Source organism: Oenanthe melanoleuca, chromosome Z (genome assembly GCF_029582105.1).
Source record: "Oenanthe melanoleuca isolate GR-GAL-2019-014 chromosome Z, OMel1.0, whole genome shotgun sequence".
Lineage (NCBI taxonomy): Eukaryota > Metazoa > Chordata > Aves > Passeriformes > Muscicapidae > Oenanthe > Oenanthe melanoleuca.
The window spans coordinates 48,725,056-48,742,943 of NC_079362.1; the positions used below are offsets into that span (position 1 = coordinate 48,725,056).

Here is a 17,888-nt window from a genome sequence, read left to right on the forward strand (position 1 = left end):
TAACAAACAAGTCAGACATGGCTGGTATAGCAATGCTTCAACATCCCCATATTAGCTGTAAATAGCATATAGTGTGGGCTCAACCTACATTATAAACCATGCACATTTTTAATACAATTACATAATGCATTTACTTCTCTATAGAAATGGACAAATCATGCCCATCAGTACTGAAAATACAATTCACTTACGTGTCCAGTTCCACATTTCTGCTGTTACACAGCTGAGAGCTCCAACTCCAACCTGAACTAGCTATCTCTAAAGACGAACACTTCAAGGCCTCCTTGGCCATTAATCCAGCACTCAACAACCCTCACAGTGAAAAAGTCTTTTCTTCGTGAAGAAAAATCCTGTGTTGAGGAATTTTCTGCATTTCAGTTGGTACCTGTTGTCTTTCATCTGTCACTCTGCATCACCAAGAAATGTGTGGCATTTGGATGAGATCCTTCTGAACCTACTGCTCTCCTGAACAGACCCAGCCCTGTCAGTCCCCTCATATGACAGATGCTTCAGTTCCTCCATCACTTTCATATCCTTTTATCATATTTGCTCCTCTATGTCCACATCCTTCTGGCACAGGTAAGACCACAACTAGACACATTACTGCAGATATGGTCTCCCCAGTGTTAGGCTTACAACCATTCAAAAAGACAGTTTAAGAGCAAAACCTGTAAATACTACTACTACTACTACTACTACTACTACTACTACTACTACTACTACTACTACTTCTTCTTCTTCTTCTTCTTCTTCTTCTTCTTCTTATTATTATTATTATTATTCTGAAAATTTTCTAGTTTATTAGTCTCTCTGGGTTCAGAAACACTTCTTTTGGAATTGATTATATACACTAAACTTAAATATCAAGCAATCTATTTGCAATAGATGTTGGAAATACATGTTCCAATACTGGGGTTTGTCTTCTACACTGTAATAAAGGAAATCACATGAAAAGCATTGCAGATGAAGAAGACTATTTTTCTACCTTTCTTCTGATATTCTGGTTTTTTTATCAGAGAGGTTGATTTGGTTTATTAAGGTCAGACAGAGAATTTACAAATAACAAATCCAATTGCAGTGGTGGGTGATGGTTGACACAGACTAGGAATGTGAAGCCATAGTAAGAAAATAGAAGGAAGCCTGCACCTGAAGCATGCACTGGAATCCAGGAACTTGAAATGTCGCAATATTCCCATAATTTGAATACAGCCACTGACACTTGAAAAAAATATTTTCAAATATGTTCAAAAGCTTTCCTAAATCAAGGCAAAGAGGTATAGATATTCTGGTCTAAGGTGAACTTCTAAACTATTGAGACTATTCTCCCAAGCTGGCAAAAGCTTGAATGCCTACAATTTTATTTTGTCAACGTTTCCCTGATTATTAGTTATTAAATCAGTTATTTCAAACTCAATAATTATTTTTAAAATTGTAAGACTCTAAGAGCCTTTGACTTCCTTTAGATTTGATCCAACGGAACCAAATGAAAACAAATATCTACCTTTGAACTTCTATATGGGCTTGCAGGAGCAGCGTTCCTTTCACTGTAAACCAAGCACAGGTTTGTATCCACCTGATGAAATTGAGGTACCAGTCTATGGGGCCTGTTGATATAAACCCAGAGTCCAAAGGGCTGGTGCTTTTTCCAAGCCACTCTTTATCACATTTTAAAATTCAGAGCAGTCAGACAAAATTCCTGGTGACCTTAAAAGCAAAAATCACTCCTATTTTTAAAATGAGAACAAAAACAAGGTACAAAATATCCCAATATTTATTGAAACTGTTGTCAAATACCACTGATGGTATAATTGACATAAACAACACAGGTTAAAAGTGGTTAAGTGTGACTCTTGCAACAGGTTTTGTGAACCATTTCACTTAATGGTATTGGATTAGAATAAAAATACACAGAACCTGACTGTTATTTTTCCCTGGATTATTTTTCCTGAGATGCTATGAGTTTGAAGACTGTTCAAAAGTTAGCTCAATAGCAGTATTTGTAACAATTATTTTATCTGAATGTACTTCTCATCTTTTAAAGTCACTCATCATTTCTGTATCATATAACATCAAAACCCTCTAGGAAGACATATTTCAATCACTCAACAGTAGTCTTCCAGAAAGACTGTGTAAAAATCCAGTTCATTGTGTTGCTGCAGCTTTCTATATCAGAAAGTTCTTACAAATTCCAGCATGCTCTTGTCCATGCAATCAGACAAGCTGGAACGGCAAAAGGCATAGGTAAGCAGAAGATTGGCTTCAGCCTCACAGCACGCCTGGTGAAACAGATCCTTTCTGTATTGTTCCATCCCTGCTGCAGAGGGGCCGTGGCACAATATTTTAATCCTCCTCCTGGCAGACTGAAAGCTCATTATCTAGCCCTCAGGTTACAAAGATCAAAGAGAAGCAGATATTGAAAAGACTGACTAGAGAGAACTCAGATTCTGTAATTGCACTAAACTTAGCTTTCCTATGTACCTACATATAATTTTTACTCTAAATCATGTATTTGCTGATTATTTTATACATATTGTGGTTCATTTTCTGCCATACCCTGCATTTCTTAAATATTTCAATTTCAGACCTTACTGTTGGTCTATCTAACCACAATTTTCACAGAGAAAAACATTGTATTGACTTTTATCCTAGAAATGATGTCATGGTTTCTCTGAAACTCGAAACTCTAAAACACCTCTGTCCTCTTATATTTGAGAAAGCGAATTCATTTTACAGCAAACTGAATTAATAACACATTCATTTTATCTAAAGCAAATGAGTATTCCTGTGGTAATCACAAAATTAACAGTAACTTCTCACAACACAGACAAAACACACTACCTACACCTGATTTTCACTGGTAAGACTTCAAATGGCTTTCTAGTCCCTAGACTTAAAACATGAAAAAGTAAGAAAAATCCAGGCCTGATTATTGGCTTCTGCACAGAAATCATCCTCATGGTTACTCCAGCTGAACTGCAGGATTGGTTTTTAAATTTTCCCTTTACATTAGAACCTGGGTTAAATTTAGTACCTTACCTCATTGCTACTAGGGTACACATAATGAGATAGTGCTCCCTGTACCAACAGAAACCAGATGAAGATGGTTTGACAAGGAGTGCAGAAGCAAGCACAGGGTGGCCATATCATCAGGAAGTGGCCTTTCCAAGTCCATTCAGCAAAAGAATTTGATCCAAATTTTCCTCTCTGCTTATATTCCTTCAGCTAATACTAACTTTCAACATGAATGCTAGTGATTAAACTTCCACACTCCTGCTCACTGGCGACTGTTTCATAAAAGGAGCATGACTAATGTGATTACAGCCAACACCTTCAATTTGCAAAGCTAGCCATACAGACAAATACCACACTGCAACTGCAAATAATGTATTCAGGGTCATATCTACCAACACCATTAATGCAAGTGGAGAAACAAATTGAGGAAATTCTCTGAAACAACCACTGATCTCAACAGATTGTCAAACTATTTTTCTTTCCAAAGCTGATAGTATATACTAGTTCATGCAAACTTTTCGAAACACAAAATGAGGTTTCATATGTTCCAAGACAATTTCAATGAAAAGGAGAGTGGTAGCTAATTTGTCACAGTCAGATTTTTATCTAAACAGTAATAGCAATTTACACAGTGCATTAGCATTTGAAAGAGAAGGCCTGATTCCCAGGAGTGCAGTTCTGGTTTTGAATTGGTATAAATTCAGTGAAATCACCAGATTAACAGAATAGTTACTGTAACTCAGCAAATTTAGCCTTGAATCACGGAATGGGAGTATAAAAATACTTGTCTTTAAAATATTACTGAATGATTTTCTACAAAGTGAATATATGCTTTTACAGAAGAAAACTGGAATATAAATAGGACCATGCATTCTCATATAAATAAAAAAATTTATTATTTTCTTTCCAGCTTAGAAAGCTACTATTTTAACCATTGCATTGCCTTTCAGCAAAGTATCAATAGCACAAATTCATGCATTATGCTAATTGATAGAAACTGAATTGCCCAGAAGACAAGTCAAACCGACATTAGAGAACATTAGGATGTCCAGGGTGGTACTGGGCAGCACAATAAGGTACAGTAAAGAGGCCACTAAAGGGTACAGCATACTCTTATGGGGCAAAACCGAGTGTCAGCAGTAGGAAGTTGAAGCTGCCAAGGACACCCAGATGTCTAATTGGCTATGAGGAACAAGGCTTCTGCAGTGCAGCAGAAAATCCTATCTTACGCTTACATTAAAGTCAGATGAGACTGAATGCTACACGAGGGCCTCGCATCCTGCTCACATGTATATTGGCTCCCTGTAAATCAGTTACAGTCAGACAAGAACAAAGACAAGCTGATGTGCTGCTCCTGCCCCTTCCTCAGGATGAAAAACACATATGAAGGAAAATGCAAGTCTTCCAACACTTCCTCCACTGACCCCAGTGAGTCTGGAAACAATCTTTTTCTGCACAACATTATTGAAAACTAAGAGATTAAAAAATCCTACAATTCCTGAATTACCTCAAAAAAGATGTGGGAGGTAAAATAATGCTCTTATCCCAATCCCAGCAATCCCAACTCATTACAAAGATTCAAAGTGGTTTTTCACCATGCTCCACAGACTCTTCACAGCTGTAAACACTGTGGTCCTGGACAAGGACACACATTGTCTTTGCAAACACAGGAAACACTGTAATATATTTCTTTCTCTCACCTTCCTCATTGCAAAGTCAGCCATCTTATAATGAACTACAAAGTAATGTTTTATCTTCCATTTTGTTTCTCCTGCTGAGCTGTGAGGCATTACCTTCAACTCATCTAACATAATTATTCTTAAGGATTCATAAAGCATTTCATCGTAAAGTGGAAAGGTTATTCTACAAGGAAATGGTATAAAGATAATACTTATGTCTGAGGCTTTAATTTGCCTATCATCTGTTCAATACCTATTTTTTACTATTATCTACTAAGTTGCTTGCCTTTCTGCTGTAATATGAAACAAAAGAGGAAGAACAACAGAAAAATTATCTGTGTTCTCCATAATGGAGTAAAGTGAAAGTTAAATCTCACTTAAATCAAGAGTGACAGTACTGTACAACAAATTTTAGATTAAAATAAGACTATTATATCTGTTGATGCTTTGTAGCTTCAAGAGTTAAACAATGAAATAAAACCCTTCAATCTACAGCCTTAGAACTTAGTCTTTGCTTTTGAAATAGCTTGATGTTAACTTATTAAAAGCAATGATTTAAAAACAGGAATTAATTTGTATTAGTATTCAGAAGATGGAAACCATTATTCACATGCAAAACCTCTAGCATTCCATGTATAAGCAAACGTAAATCTAATGAGAAAGTTCACAACTACAAAAATGTGTTAAAATAAATTTTTGCAGTTCACAAACTCAAAGTAAATTCTTAATAATATATAAATATTTAAATTATTGGAGTATTTCATAGAACAAGAATGCAAAATCCTACACAATCTCTATAAATCCATCAAGGCAGAAAAAGAAATCTAAGCTTTTTCTGAGATGTCACGAAGCTCTCAACTTTGTCTTCCAACACTTTTCAGAGCTACTTGTCAATGATCACATCTCAAGTTGCTGAGTAGCAATTACACAGCAGTTTTGTAATGCTGCAAAAAAACCTTTAGCAGCCCAATATGAACTGCACATTATTCATTTTATAGAGTCAATAGAGTCAATGTCACAATTAAGAAACCTTCTAGAAAGTTGCTAAACCAATTATAATTCATTATTTCTCTTTTCCCACATCACAGAAACAATTCTCACAAATTTTGACTAAGTTTATACCAAGTACAATCTTGCCTCTTTCTACCTTCAAAAATGCACTGCATTCCTATTTCACATTCTTGGAAACTGCTGGAGATGTTGATATTAGAGTGCACCCAAAATCTATAGATTGCCCAGAATATGTGCAAATTCAACCATTCTAATTTCCTTAGCTATTTTTACAGATTTATATGCCAATATAATAAAACTTGAACAATAAGCAATTATTGTATGCCAGCAGTCAAATGGATCTTTCACAAAGAGGCAGCAAACACTACTATTTAAAATTTTGATTTGAATAGGGAGACAAGCAGAAAAGAGTTGTCAGAAGACATAAAGAGAGAAAGGTATACAGAAGAGAAATCATTAGGAAAAAAAATGCTGGAAACTAGTCAGGAGTTTAGTCATTGATAATGCCGGACAAGGTTGATAGAAAAGTAACATTTATCTTCTTTGTAAGACGGATTGTCAAAAGAACACAGCCCCTAATTACTTTCGGAATTTCTTGGGCTATAATCAAAACTCCTATTTTTTTAGATACATGTGGATATTAAATGGACTCTCAAGACTTATGTGCTTGCCCAGTATCTCCAAATATCTATTGTTCAAGTAGTAGAATTATGTTTTTTCAAAAGCAGAGGCAAATGTATTAACGTAACAGGTACTGAGAAGCTGACTATCACATCTGCACATACATACACACATACATCCTGCACCAGTGGAAGTCAGCAGTCACGACTAAGTCATTAGAGAGAAGTTCCTGAAAGCAAACAAGATTTTGTTCTTGAAACTACATCCTGAGCACTGACACTCATAGCTCTCAAAAGAAAAGCTACCTTTCCTAATCTGCACATGCAAAAAGTTACACCAAAATAATGGCAAATTATGGTTTTCTATTAATATTCTCTTTAGCTAGGCTGGAGGAAATAATTTCTGAAAAACTGTCCAGCTAAATCCTATTTGTTCTGCATCTCAAAAGAGGATGAAGTAAATCTGTTTTGTCTCTCATTTGTCTATTAATACCCGATTGTCTTGGGACAATCTGTATTCACCCTGACTCCTTCACTTGTAAATAACCCCAATTAGTTCCCCTTGTCTCAGGTAATTACTAAGGTTATAGATGCCTTCGCAGTTTCAAACCCCTGCCAGGTATCTCAGCCAGAAAGGATCATGCAAAATATCAGTATGCCCATGACAGCCAAAGCAGACCGAATTGGCAGCTTTACATACACAGTGTATAGAGTATATGTGTATACAGTAGAATGCATTTACAATAGGGTATGGGTCATGGGATGTCAAAACTTTTATTTCATAATTTTGTAGGATATTAAGTTAGCATTTGTTGTCTGGGATAGTAGAGGATTGCGAAGAAGTCTCTCACTGAAAAAAAGTGTGGGTTATTTTTAGGGGTTTATTTAATTAACAGATTCTTAAACTACATTGCTATCACACTGGCAGGTTTTTCTTCAGTACTAGTAACTAAAACATGCATTTTTTTCTGTCCTTTTTTCTTTAACAAAGAAAGAAAGGGATAACAATTTTAGATGCTGTGAAATCTAGGTGCACACAGCAAGAAATTGTAGCCTTTGTAGTAATTTCAGTGAAGTACATTGGTTAGAGTTCTCAAGAGCCCTGTTCCACCCTCTCCTGACAGTCGCAAATTTAAAGTATTGATAGACACAGAAAGACAGAGTTTAATCTCCTCATTTTCTCTTCACACTAAGGGCTTTCTTGGGTCCACTGCTGGAAGAAGATACTTGCAATTAGTATCAACAAAATTCTGCTAAGAATTTGTATCACTGTTGGTATGTTAAAAAATTCACTGCTTGGTGGTGCTTTTTTCATGCTTGTACTTTTTACCCACTTTAAAAAAGTGGTAGACAAAGAAAAGATCAAGCAAAATGTTGGATGGAGCAACATGACATATGCAAAAATGAACTGAAATTATTTCTGAACAGAGAGATCTAGCTGAAGCTCGTGAAAGAAAGGAAAGTTTATCACCTTAACAAGAATAGGCAGCCAGCTCAGGAGAACTACAAGGATGTTGCGAGGTTATGCAGGGAGAAAATTAGAAGGGCCAAAGCCCAGCTAGAATGTAATCTGTCTACTGACATAAAAGACAATGAAAAATGTTTCTGTAAACATTCACACCAAAAGGAAAGCTAAAAAGAATCTCTAACTGTGGGAAACATAGTGATAAATAAGGAAAAGGCTGAGGTACTTAACTGCTTGCTTTCTTTGCCTCAATCTCTAATATCAGTTGTTCTGTGAGAACCAGTCCCTGGAGCTGGAAGACAGGGGTAGAGAGCAGAATGAAGCCCCAGTAATCCAAGAGGAAATGGTTAGCAACCTGCTATACCATTTAGACACAGAGAAGTCTATGGGACTGGAGGGGATCCACCCAGGGGTACTGAGGGAGCTGGTGGAAGAGATGATGGTTGCATCATCTACCAGCAGTTCAGGCTAACCTGGAAGGTCCCAGTTGAATGGAGGTTGACAAATGTTACACCCATCTTCAAGGCGGGTCAAAATTTGAACTCAGGGAACAGCAGGCCTGTCAGACTGAGTGCCAGGGAAAGTGGCACTTTCCCTCAGGGCCAAGGAAAGTCATGGAGCTGATAATCTCAAGTGTAACAAACAGCTTGTGCAATGACACAATAAGGCCCAGCCAGCAGGGGTTTGTGACAGGTAGGTGCTGCTTAACCAACAGGATCTCCTTCTGTAACAAGGTGACAAGTTCAGTGGACAAGGAAAAGGGTATATACCTTGTCTGCCTGGACTTTTATAAAGCCTTTGATGGCATTTGACACAACATTACCCTGGAGAAACTGGGTTTCCATGGTTGGGGCAGACACATTGTTCACTGGGTGAAAAACCTGCAAGAAGTCTGGGCTCAGAGTGGTAGTGGATGTAATCATATCCAGCTGAGAGCTAGTGTTCCCCAGGGTTCAGTACTGGGGCCAGTTCTGTTCAATAATTTCACTGATTACCTGGACAACAGGATCAAATGAACAGTCAGTCATTTTGCAGAGGATATCAAGTTGGATGGAACAGTTGATCTGCTAGAGGAAAGATTCTGTGATTCTGCAAGGCTCTGCAGAGGGATCTGGACAGGCTGGATTGATGGGCCAAGGCCAGTGGTGTAAGTTTTAAACCATGGCAAGTGCTGGGTCCTGCCCTTGAGTCACAACAACCCCAGGCAGCATTCCAGATTTATATAAGGCCAATGGCATCCTGGCCTGTACCAAAAATAGTGTGGCCAGCAGGACCAGGACAGGGATTGCTCCCTTCTACCCAGTACTGGTGAGCCTGCATCTCAAATCCTGTGTTCAGTTCTGGACCTCTCACTCCAAGAAAGACATTGAGGTGCTGGAGCCTGTCCAGAGAAGGGCAACAGAGCTGGGGAAGGGTCTGGAACACAAGCCCTGTGAGAAGTAGATGAGGGAGCTGGGATTGTTTAAGCTGGAGGAAAGGGGGCTCAATAGCGACCTTACTACTCTCTACAGCCAACTGGACAGAGGGTGTAGGTCAGGTGCAAGTTGGCCTCTTGCCACAGGCAACAATTGATGCCTTGTGAGATTTAATCTGAGATGTGAGAAAATGGCCTCAGGTTGCCCTAGTGAAGGCTTAGATTGGAAATGAGGAGAAATTTCATCAAAAGGGTTATCAAGCAGGCTGCCCAGGAAAGAGATTGAGTCAACAGCCCTGGCTGCAGTAAGAAGACTTGCAGAGGTGGCACTGATGGACATGGTGTAGTGGTGGCTTCAGCAGTATTAGGTTAATGGTTGAACTCAATGATTTTAAAGGTCTTTTCTTACCTACATAATTCTGTGAAAATTAATTTCCAATTCCTCCTTTGACAGTTATAATCTGAGTGTCTTAATCAGAACTAATATATACTCTTTAAAGGGGATGCTTTTTGGATTTTATCACAACCGCAGAAAACTACCAAGTTGTGGTTATGCAAAAAATCCTCATAAACTCCTGAATATAGGACCAATTGCTCTTCCAAACACATCTCTTTCATCAACACTTAAATTGCTCTTGCTTTTAAGGAATAATTACAGCAGCATTCCATAAGCTACCATGTTAAAACAATATTATTTGATTTATAGATTTTAATTAGTAAAGTTTTTCGGTTGTGGGCATGACTATCCACAGACCAATTTTGCCTTCTCAGTGTATAACACCAACATTTATACACTTATAAGCAAACTAAAACACAGTGTGGTTATGTCACGGCAGCAATTACACTCATATTTGTTCACCTAGTTTTCTTGATAACCATAAGCTGAATCCATGACATCACAGAATTCTCTGTAAACTTATCACTGAAAGACCAGGGCACTTCTCGAGGAAGTGCCTGGAAGGATATTTACTATTTCAGGAGGTGTGTGCTCAGCTCTCTTGTAATCAGACCTTTTGACAGACTCAAAGCATGCTTCACTATACAATTATGTTTTCTTCCCTGCAATCAATATAATATGGTGATATCTATCTCCTCCCAAACATGTATACTGCAAAGCCTCCCTGTTCTTCTGGGATTTTAAAAAGGTAACATGGGAACGCCTTCATCCAAAACCTATACATATATGTATATAAGGCATAATGGTGGCCACAATATATACAGAAACAAATAGATTTTCTAGCTATATACCAAGAGTAATAATTACTCGCCAAATGCTAAGATATGCCAGTGCCATAGCCATTAGGTATTAAAAAAACAAATAAAAAGAATTGTGGGATACCCTCCCTACACAATCAGACCAAAGAACTGAAAAACTTCCTGATGCATAATCTGTGAATTGACATCTGGCCTACTGGTCAGAACAGTACTGTTCTTGGAGCCGTGCTAGGGGCTCTTTGACAAGTTACGGAGCACTAAGACTTCAAGAAGTGGCAAGTGGCACACATACATGCTGTCTGCTGGTATCAGTTTTTCAGGACGGTGGTATATGCACTCCCTAGTTGTGTGCATGCAACATTAAACTAACTGTGAAAGTAGTCATCTCTTGTCCTATAAGATATCATGTACTGTCCCCCTTACTGTAGTCTTCCCATGAATTACAAAAGGAATTTGTCCTGCTTCCAGGAAGAGATTGTATCCATATACCTCTTTACACCTCTTCCACCTAATGGGGTGAATGAAAACTGATTGGTTAGCATATTGGACAGCTAACTCTTAGATTTAAATCCTGTAATAGAGGAGTGATTAGTCTAAGAAGCCCGATGCAATAAATAATGTTGAAATTTTATCATCTAAATATGTGTTAGTTAACACACTTAATACCTCCCCACCTCATATACTTAGTAAATGCTAACACAAATCAAGAGAATTACGTATGAAAAGAGAACAATGTATACCCTGATTTGGTTGTTATTAAATGCAAACAGAGTTTCATGAAGCCTCAAGACTGTATTTTCCCTACTCCCTCTTTTCCTCCTTAAAAATAAATCACTGTGTCTGAACATTAGAATTCTGGTGTATTGTGACCTGAGCTGAAATTACGTAGTAGATTCAGCACATACTGGAAGAGCAAAAAGCTTCTGCTATCTTTGTGAGCTGGTTGAAAAGTGAAAACAGATTAGAAAAATAAGTTCTTCAACAAGCAGCAACATTGCTTTCACACCAGATTTGACGAACAAGTCCTCCCAGCAGCACTAACACCTGATACGCACATTGCATGGATTAGTAAGTTTTAGCCTGAGAAGAAAAAACACATTTTTTTTCAGTTCCAGTAACTGTTGCAGGTATATTATCTAATGAAAACACAAGATTTCCCTAAGGAATGTGAAATTCATTTGGTGTTTTCCATTAAACAATTATATGTTGTTCATCCACTATCTGAGAAGCACCGTGGCATATACAGACCTGATTACATTTACTCTTAGCTCCAGACCAGACTCTCCCACTAGGACAACAAGCAGTTCCCCATCTTCACCTTACAGATCCTTGATGCAGGCATTTACAAAAGGGATTTCTAATAACAATATAGGCATATTTACTCATATCTTGATCATCCTAAATCAGAATGTCTTTGATCATAAATGGAGACTTTTGCAGTGTTTTGATTTAAAGGATAAATGGTAAAAGACATATAAGAAAGGTTTGCTGACTGACTTCTATTCAGACCACTGGCGGTAAACAGCTCAATCCCCAAACAGTGACCACAAATGCATCCTTTCAAATACCATATTTTCAAAAGATGCCACACTTTTAATAACTAAGAAGCCTCTAAGAACAACAGTATCATTTCCACTGATAGATCTGTCAGTTAATGCTACTTTCAGGAAAATATTAGGTCTGCAGAAAGCAGAAGTGTTTAAAGACCTTCACAGGAGAAAAATGTGAAGAGCTTGTAGGAGTTGTAAACCATGAGCTGCAAAGCCAGTACTCTCTGGCACCACTGTATAAGCCAGGCTCTTCCCCTCTACACACCAAACAGGACCAAATGAAAAGCATTTTTGTATATCAGTGGTCCCTGGAGGCTTTAACTTTTAGAAGTTAGTAGGAGGTACACCAAAAGTCCTGGCTTTGTGCATAAAAGACTCCAAGGACCATGAAGGTAGATGAGGATTAGAGTAAAGCACGAGAAAGATGTCAAAGGCATTCAATGCACATCACGAAGCGTAACATCCAACGTATTCATTGCATATGAATGCACAATGTGATCTTTAAAAGTTGTAAGAGCCATGGTAGTTTACATAAGTGCAGCACAAGGGAAATCAAAATCTCAGTTGCTTTTTGAAAATGTAATAAACTATACTACATATAGATAAACTACTATCTTCTCTCTGATGATTTTTATCATTAATAATGTAATCATACAAACTAAATATCAGGAAGAGGAAAGAAGTTGTTGAATGGATTCTTGAGAGCTATTCTTCACGTAACAGCATTAAGTTTTCTATTCTGCAAGGAATTTTTACAAGTTATCTTTAAGTGACAGAGAAGGATATATGGTATTCCCTCTTTCATATGCTTTATTAAATACGTATTTTTTATTTAATTAAAAGATTTTCTAAGATTACTCTTGATTCCTTTGGTCAAATGGCAAAGACTAATTGGAACAACCAAGGTTTGGAAGCCCATTAGAAAACAGTCACTGTCAGCAGTTAAAGCAACATACATGAACTGAATACTAAGAAGTTATTTCCTCAAGGTTGTAAGAAGTAGTTCAAGAGGTTTCAACTCTCTAATTTAAAAAAGAAAACCAATGAAATTCCACAAAAACCCACCCCAAAATAAAAAAAAATTAAAGAAACTAATCAGAATGAATAGGAATCTGAGAAAGTACTTACTACAATGTCTTCAGGAAAAGTATCCAGACTGAAGGAGCCATCATCAAACATGACTTCATAGAAAAGCTGAGATGTCACTCCTATGACTCTGCAACTATAGTATCGTGTATTTCTATGTTTTGTGATGACTGTCTGCCCAACTGTAATGGCTTTCTCACATACTTTAGCTCTCTTGAAAAAAAAAGAAGAATTTAAAAGAAAAAATTAATTGAAAATACCAGCTTACTTATGAAAGAATTTATCAGTGTAAAAACAGGGTTGATAATAGCTCACCACCCAAGATAAAAACTTCAAATTAAATTAATTTAATCCAACCATGTTAACATAATTTCTTTTACATACAAAATTTCTCCACTTCGTGGGAAAACAAATGACTTCTGCATAGTACTAGATCAAAGCATGTTTCTGCAACTGATGCCTTAAAACTACTCTGTATTACATCATTAATATATAATTAGAAAAATTTGTAATTTTTATTTGTAGAGAACATTTAGATTTTCCTGAAGATGTGATGAACCAAGAGTATGGTTGTGACTTTTCTTTTAGATTAGGAGATTTTGAAGTATTGGATGATTGTACGATTCTACATAATAGAATGAAATTTTGCCCAGTGAGATGCAGTAACTAAATGCAGATCCAGCTCTTGCCGAAGCCATCTACAGCAGTGTACCTCAGGAACTTCTTAACCCACATTGTGCAGAACTTTTGCTTTAAAGCTCCAAACAGCACTGATCAGTCTTTATCAGTTATTTACATAGCATATCAGTAACAATATTTTTTTAACTTTTCACTCCTAATTCTCTAATCGTATCAATGAGAAGACTAGCAGGGCTGTTAAACTATGCAAAAATTCTACATCAATAACTACTTAGTGGATTCTATAAATATAGAAACAATGGAACCTCGCAGGAAGGCAATCACTAAGAAGCTCACACCTTGAACCTTCCACTCTAAAAGCAACCTTCTTCACCAGGAAAAATAAAATCAGTATCTTCTCATCCAAGTAATACACAGAAGGCACTTCTTTCTAATGAGCTTGACTATTCAATATTTCACAAAGGTCTGGTTTTTTTTATGCAAAGGGAAGCTATTGTGAGTTTGGCTACACCTGAAGAGTTGAACATTTCTAGTTATGTAACATGCATGTGCACTGGAATATTTAAGGAAGAAATATTTTTATTAGAAATGTTTATATAAACTGGACAAGAATACTTTTATACACAATCCACACCAAAGTAATAATCAAATTTCCTAGCCCTGCTTTTGAAACCTTCAAAGGTAGTAAATTTTTCAGTCAATGTAATAGTCTTAAAATTGTCTTATAAAAATCTGGAAAATCCTACAGCTGAAGGAATTTTATTAGTAGAATTGAAGAGAATGAAGAACAGCATCAATTCTTTTAGTCATATTTCAAGTATTAGCAGTAAAGTGAATGCTTTGGTGTAAGAGAAAAAACCCACCCTAAACTTTAAGACTTCTGTTTTTGTGCTGTCTTCTTGTCACTATTTGGCTTCTTCCTTGAACCTATTTAGGGATTTAAAATTGTTAAACCTATCTGCTCCTGAAAACTAAGGGCATACCAAGTACAAATACTCTGTGCCATTTTTATAGGCAGTGCACTAAATCTTTGTGTGTCAGAGCTGCCTGTCACAGACATTTGTAGGATTTAGTTGAGGTCACCTCATATAGTAAAACTCTAAGATGTTCCTAAAACATTTCCAAGTTTCCCTAGAAACAATGTTCTGAGCATATTCACACATTATTTAACCAGTACATGTATAATAAAATTATTACTTACTCATTTTATCTGTCTATAGATAGAATAAGTATAAAAACTACTTACATAAAAAGCAATTGACTGATATAATCATAGGAGCATTAAACTGCCCATTAGCATGTTTTACCCAATCTTGAAACATACATAAACATACATGTTAATTTATCTTACATTTTTTTATTTTATCCTATTCAGCTTTTGATGGGGGCAGAGATGGATTAGACTAGAGACTATTAATTGATTTACTTCTACGTGATAATAGAAAAAGTATTATAGTACAGAAAGCCAAGGAGATATTGCTCTATTAAAAGGTTTAAATCTTCTCTGAAAGAAGACTTAACTCTTCAGAGAAGATGGAGGGCAAATTATAATATTTTAAGAGACAATATAGATTCATTTAATGATAAAATTTTTAGAGAAGGAATGCCATTTCTCATTAGAAAAAGTAATAAAACCCAGAAATGCATTCTAGCTCAAGGAGATTATTTTTTTAGTATGTTACCTTCATAGGATTCTTAATTTATTTCTCAGAAAAACATATTCACAAGTAGACTCTGTAATTGATTGTACGTCCTGGAAAACATTTCCTGACAGAGAATCTTAAGAATTTATTGATGTTAAGAATGTCATTTTTGATCAGAAAGGACAGCTGTTATGTAAGGGAGTCTATTAGATTAAAGAAACAGCCGTGGTAGTTGCCAGATTATTGAGAAAGCTGTAGTTTAAAAAGCATGATTTTCTTTAATGGTACCAAAGCCAAGAATTAACTGAGATAGTGGCAGAAACACAGAAAACAACCAGATACAGAGAAAGATAGTCTCCCCTTCTGTGTGCAAACTTCAAAAAGATAAAAGGGAAAATTATATTCTCTTTCATTTTCTGTATGGCATGAAACAAAAGCCTTAAATACATAAACTACATGAATATGAATTCAATAGTAACTATCATGTAGTAGGTATCTGATGTACATCTAAATACCTAGACATGTTCTCAGGCTGCAGTTTTTAATGGGGGTTCCTAAAAGATCTGAGACTTATTCCACACAGGAACTTAAATCTCATGTCATTGTTTACTCCTTGGAATTTCAATTTCAGCATAGAAATTTTCCATGACATTTCAAAAATAATCCAGCTCATAATTTTTGATTAACATGTCCTTCTGAAGACATGGCTTAGTCTTTCTGAGATGTTTGCAGACTGCTAGTAGTTAGCAGAGAGGGGCAGACAGTGATACTTTGTCACTAAGGTATTCAACAGAAAAAGGATCTACTGCTTCCACTGGACAGCATGCCTTCATTCCCTGTGTGCTACAGAGGTTAAGAACTTGCTGGTAATAGTAGAAGGTAATTTTAAGTAGCTCCAAATACAGTAACAGCAGGTACTTGCATGTCCTGTCTTTGCTTCTTCTGAAGACTGTTATTCTTTCAAACGTTATTGGGGCTGTCTATATAGCCCCTTCTGTTCACAATTTCCAAAGGAAATAGCTGTGAGTATACGTTTGTCTCCAGCTGGCTTTCTGTGATCCACAGGGCCTATGTGGATCTTTTGGGGCTGGATTTGGGGTTTTTTTCTGTTAAAATAGCTGCATACAACTCCTTTTTCTCATTTCCTTGGGTATGAACGAGTTCTTTTAATCAAAACAAATCCATCTGCAGCACCTATTCTCAACCACATTTCCATGTGTTCTTGCAAGTTTTGATGACAAAAATGTGCGAGGGATATGTTTCATGCCCAGAGACAAGCACAGTCAAGGAGAAAAAAAGAAAAAACAAACCCAAACCACAACCTGTAAGTAGCAAATAATGGAGCCTTCCTTGCATATTGACAGTCAATTTACATAAAAATATCAAAGGCAATGACAGCAATAACCAAAATACTCCATACAGAAAAACTGGTTCAGCTAGCAAATTTTTTGTTTTATTTCTAAAGCTACCTTCAGCAAATATAAGAGGCAGGTTTAGTCTTTTCCACTAACATGGAAGCATATTTTTGAAAATACATATCAATATTTAAAAACTCCAGTTTTTAGTATTTCTGCATTTACTTAATTGTGCAGGACACCAGAAGAATTCAGATGATGCTTTCATCTGATGAACCAGAAGATGCTTTCCCTTTTGATTTGCTTTGGTGATTTTTCTTCAGAAGACCCCACCAGTGTTTTCAATGACTGACAACAAAAAGACACTCTAAAACACTGAAGACAATACAGAACTTGATCCCCAGCAAAAAAGACTTATGAAAGTATGTTGAAAAATTTTGCTTGAGTTCACAGGCACAAATAAGTTGGATGTACACAATAAGCCCTTGCCTGAGGTGAAGAGATATGCTAATAATAGTAGTAATACAGATTTATAGGTAGGCCTTTTTTGTTGAGCATCCCTCATTGATTTACATATTAAAATACCACTATAGGTATATGTGACAATTTTTCCTAGTGCCCAGAAGTCATTCTTTGATTGTTGAGTTTTTGGGTTTTGATTTTTTTTTTAACTTGAAGAAAGCAGCAAACACCGAGACAGTATAAAGATTGTGACTGAGCATTTAGATACAGTATTAGACTATATATTAATGAAAAAACAGACCATTTAAAATTTTTTCTTTGAAATTGGGAGAAATAATAGTGTCCTTGCTTTATGAACAATGTTTTCTACTAAACACCAGAAGAGATTTTTTTTGTCCTGACTAGATAATCTATTTGACTCCTGTAAAAATTTGCTAAGTGAGTATAATATTTCAGTCTGCATGATTCCCTTTTCTGCTTCTAAGCAAGGAAATGAAAACAACAGGGAAAAAAAAAAGTTGATTAGAAGTAAGATACATTGCTATGCCTAATGGTGAAGAGCAATGTTATTTCTGCATGAAGGAATAGCTAATGGCTAAGAAAAGCATAACAAGAAAACCAGCGGTGAGAAAACTTCCGAAGGCTTAAAGATGTGATTAGATTAATTATCCAAAAGACAGAGTATAAAATCAAGCATTTAAAAACATATGGCAATCTCCTTTGTCTCAGGAGTTAGC

General features: G+C 36.4%; 1 protein-coding gene across 4 annotated transcripts in view; it reads right to left on the bottom strand.

Moving 5' to 3' along the window:
* The window catches only part of KDM4C (lysine demethylase 4C), a 253,994-nt gene that overhangs the window by 8,993 nt on the left and 227,113 nt on the right, over positions 1 to 17,888 (bottom strand). For 3 of the 4 annotated variants that reach the window (XM_056513735.1, XM_056513737.1, XM_056513738.1), the window contains one exon: positions 13,095 to 13,265. The exons of the other annotated variant lie outside the window; for it this stretch is intronic. In XM_056513735.1, the coding sequence (XP_056369710.1) occupies positions 13,095 to 13,265 (171 nt within the window). The remainder of the gene's footprint in view (positions 1 to 13,094; positions 13,266 to 17,888) is intronic. 4 annotated transcript variants of the gene reach the window in all.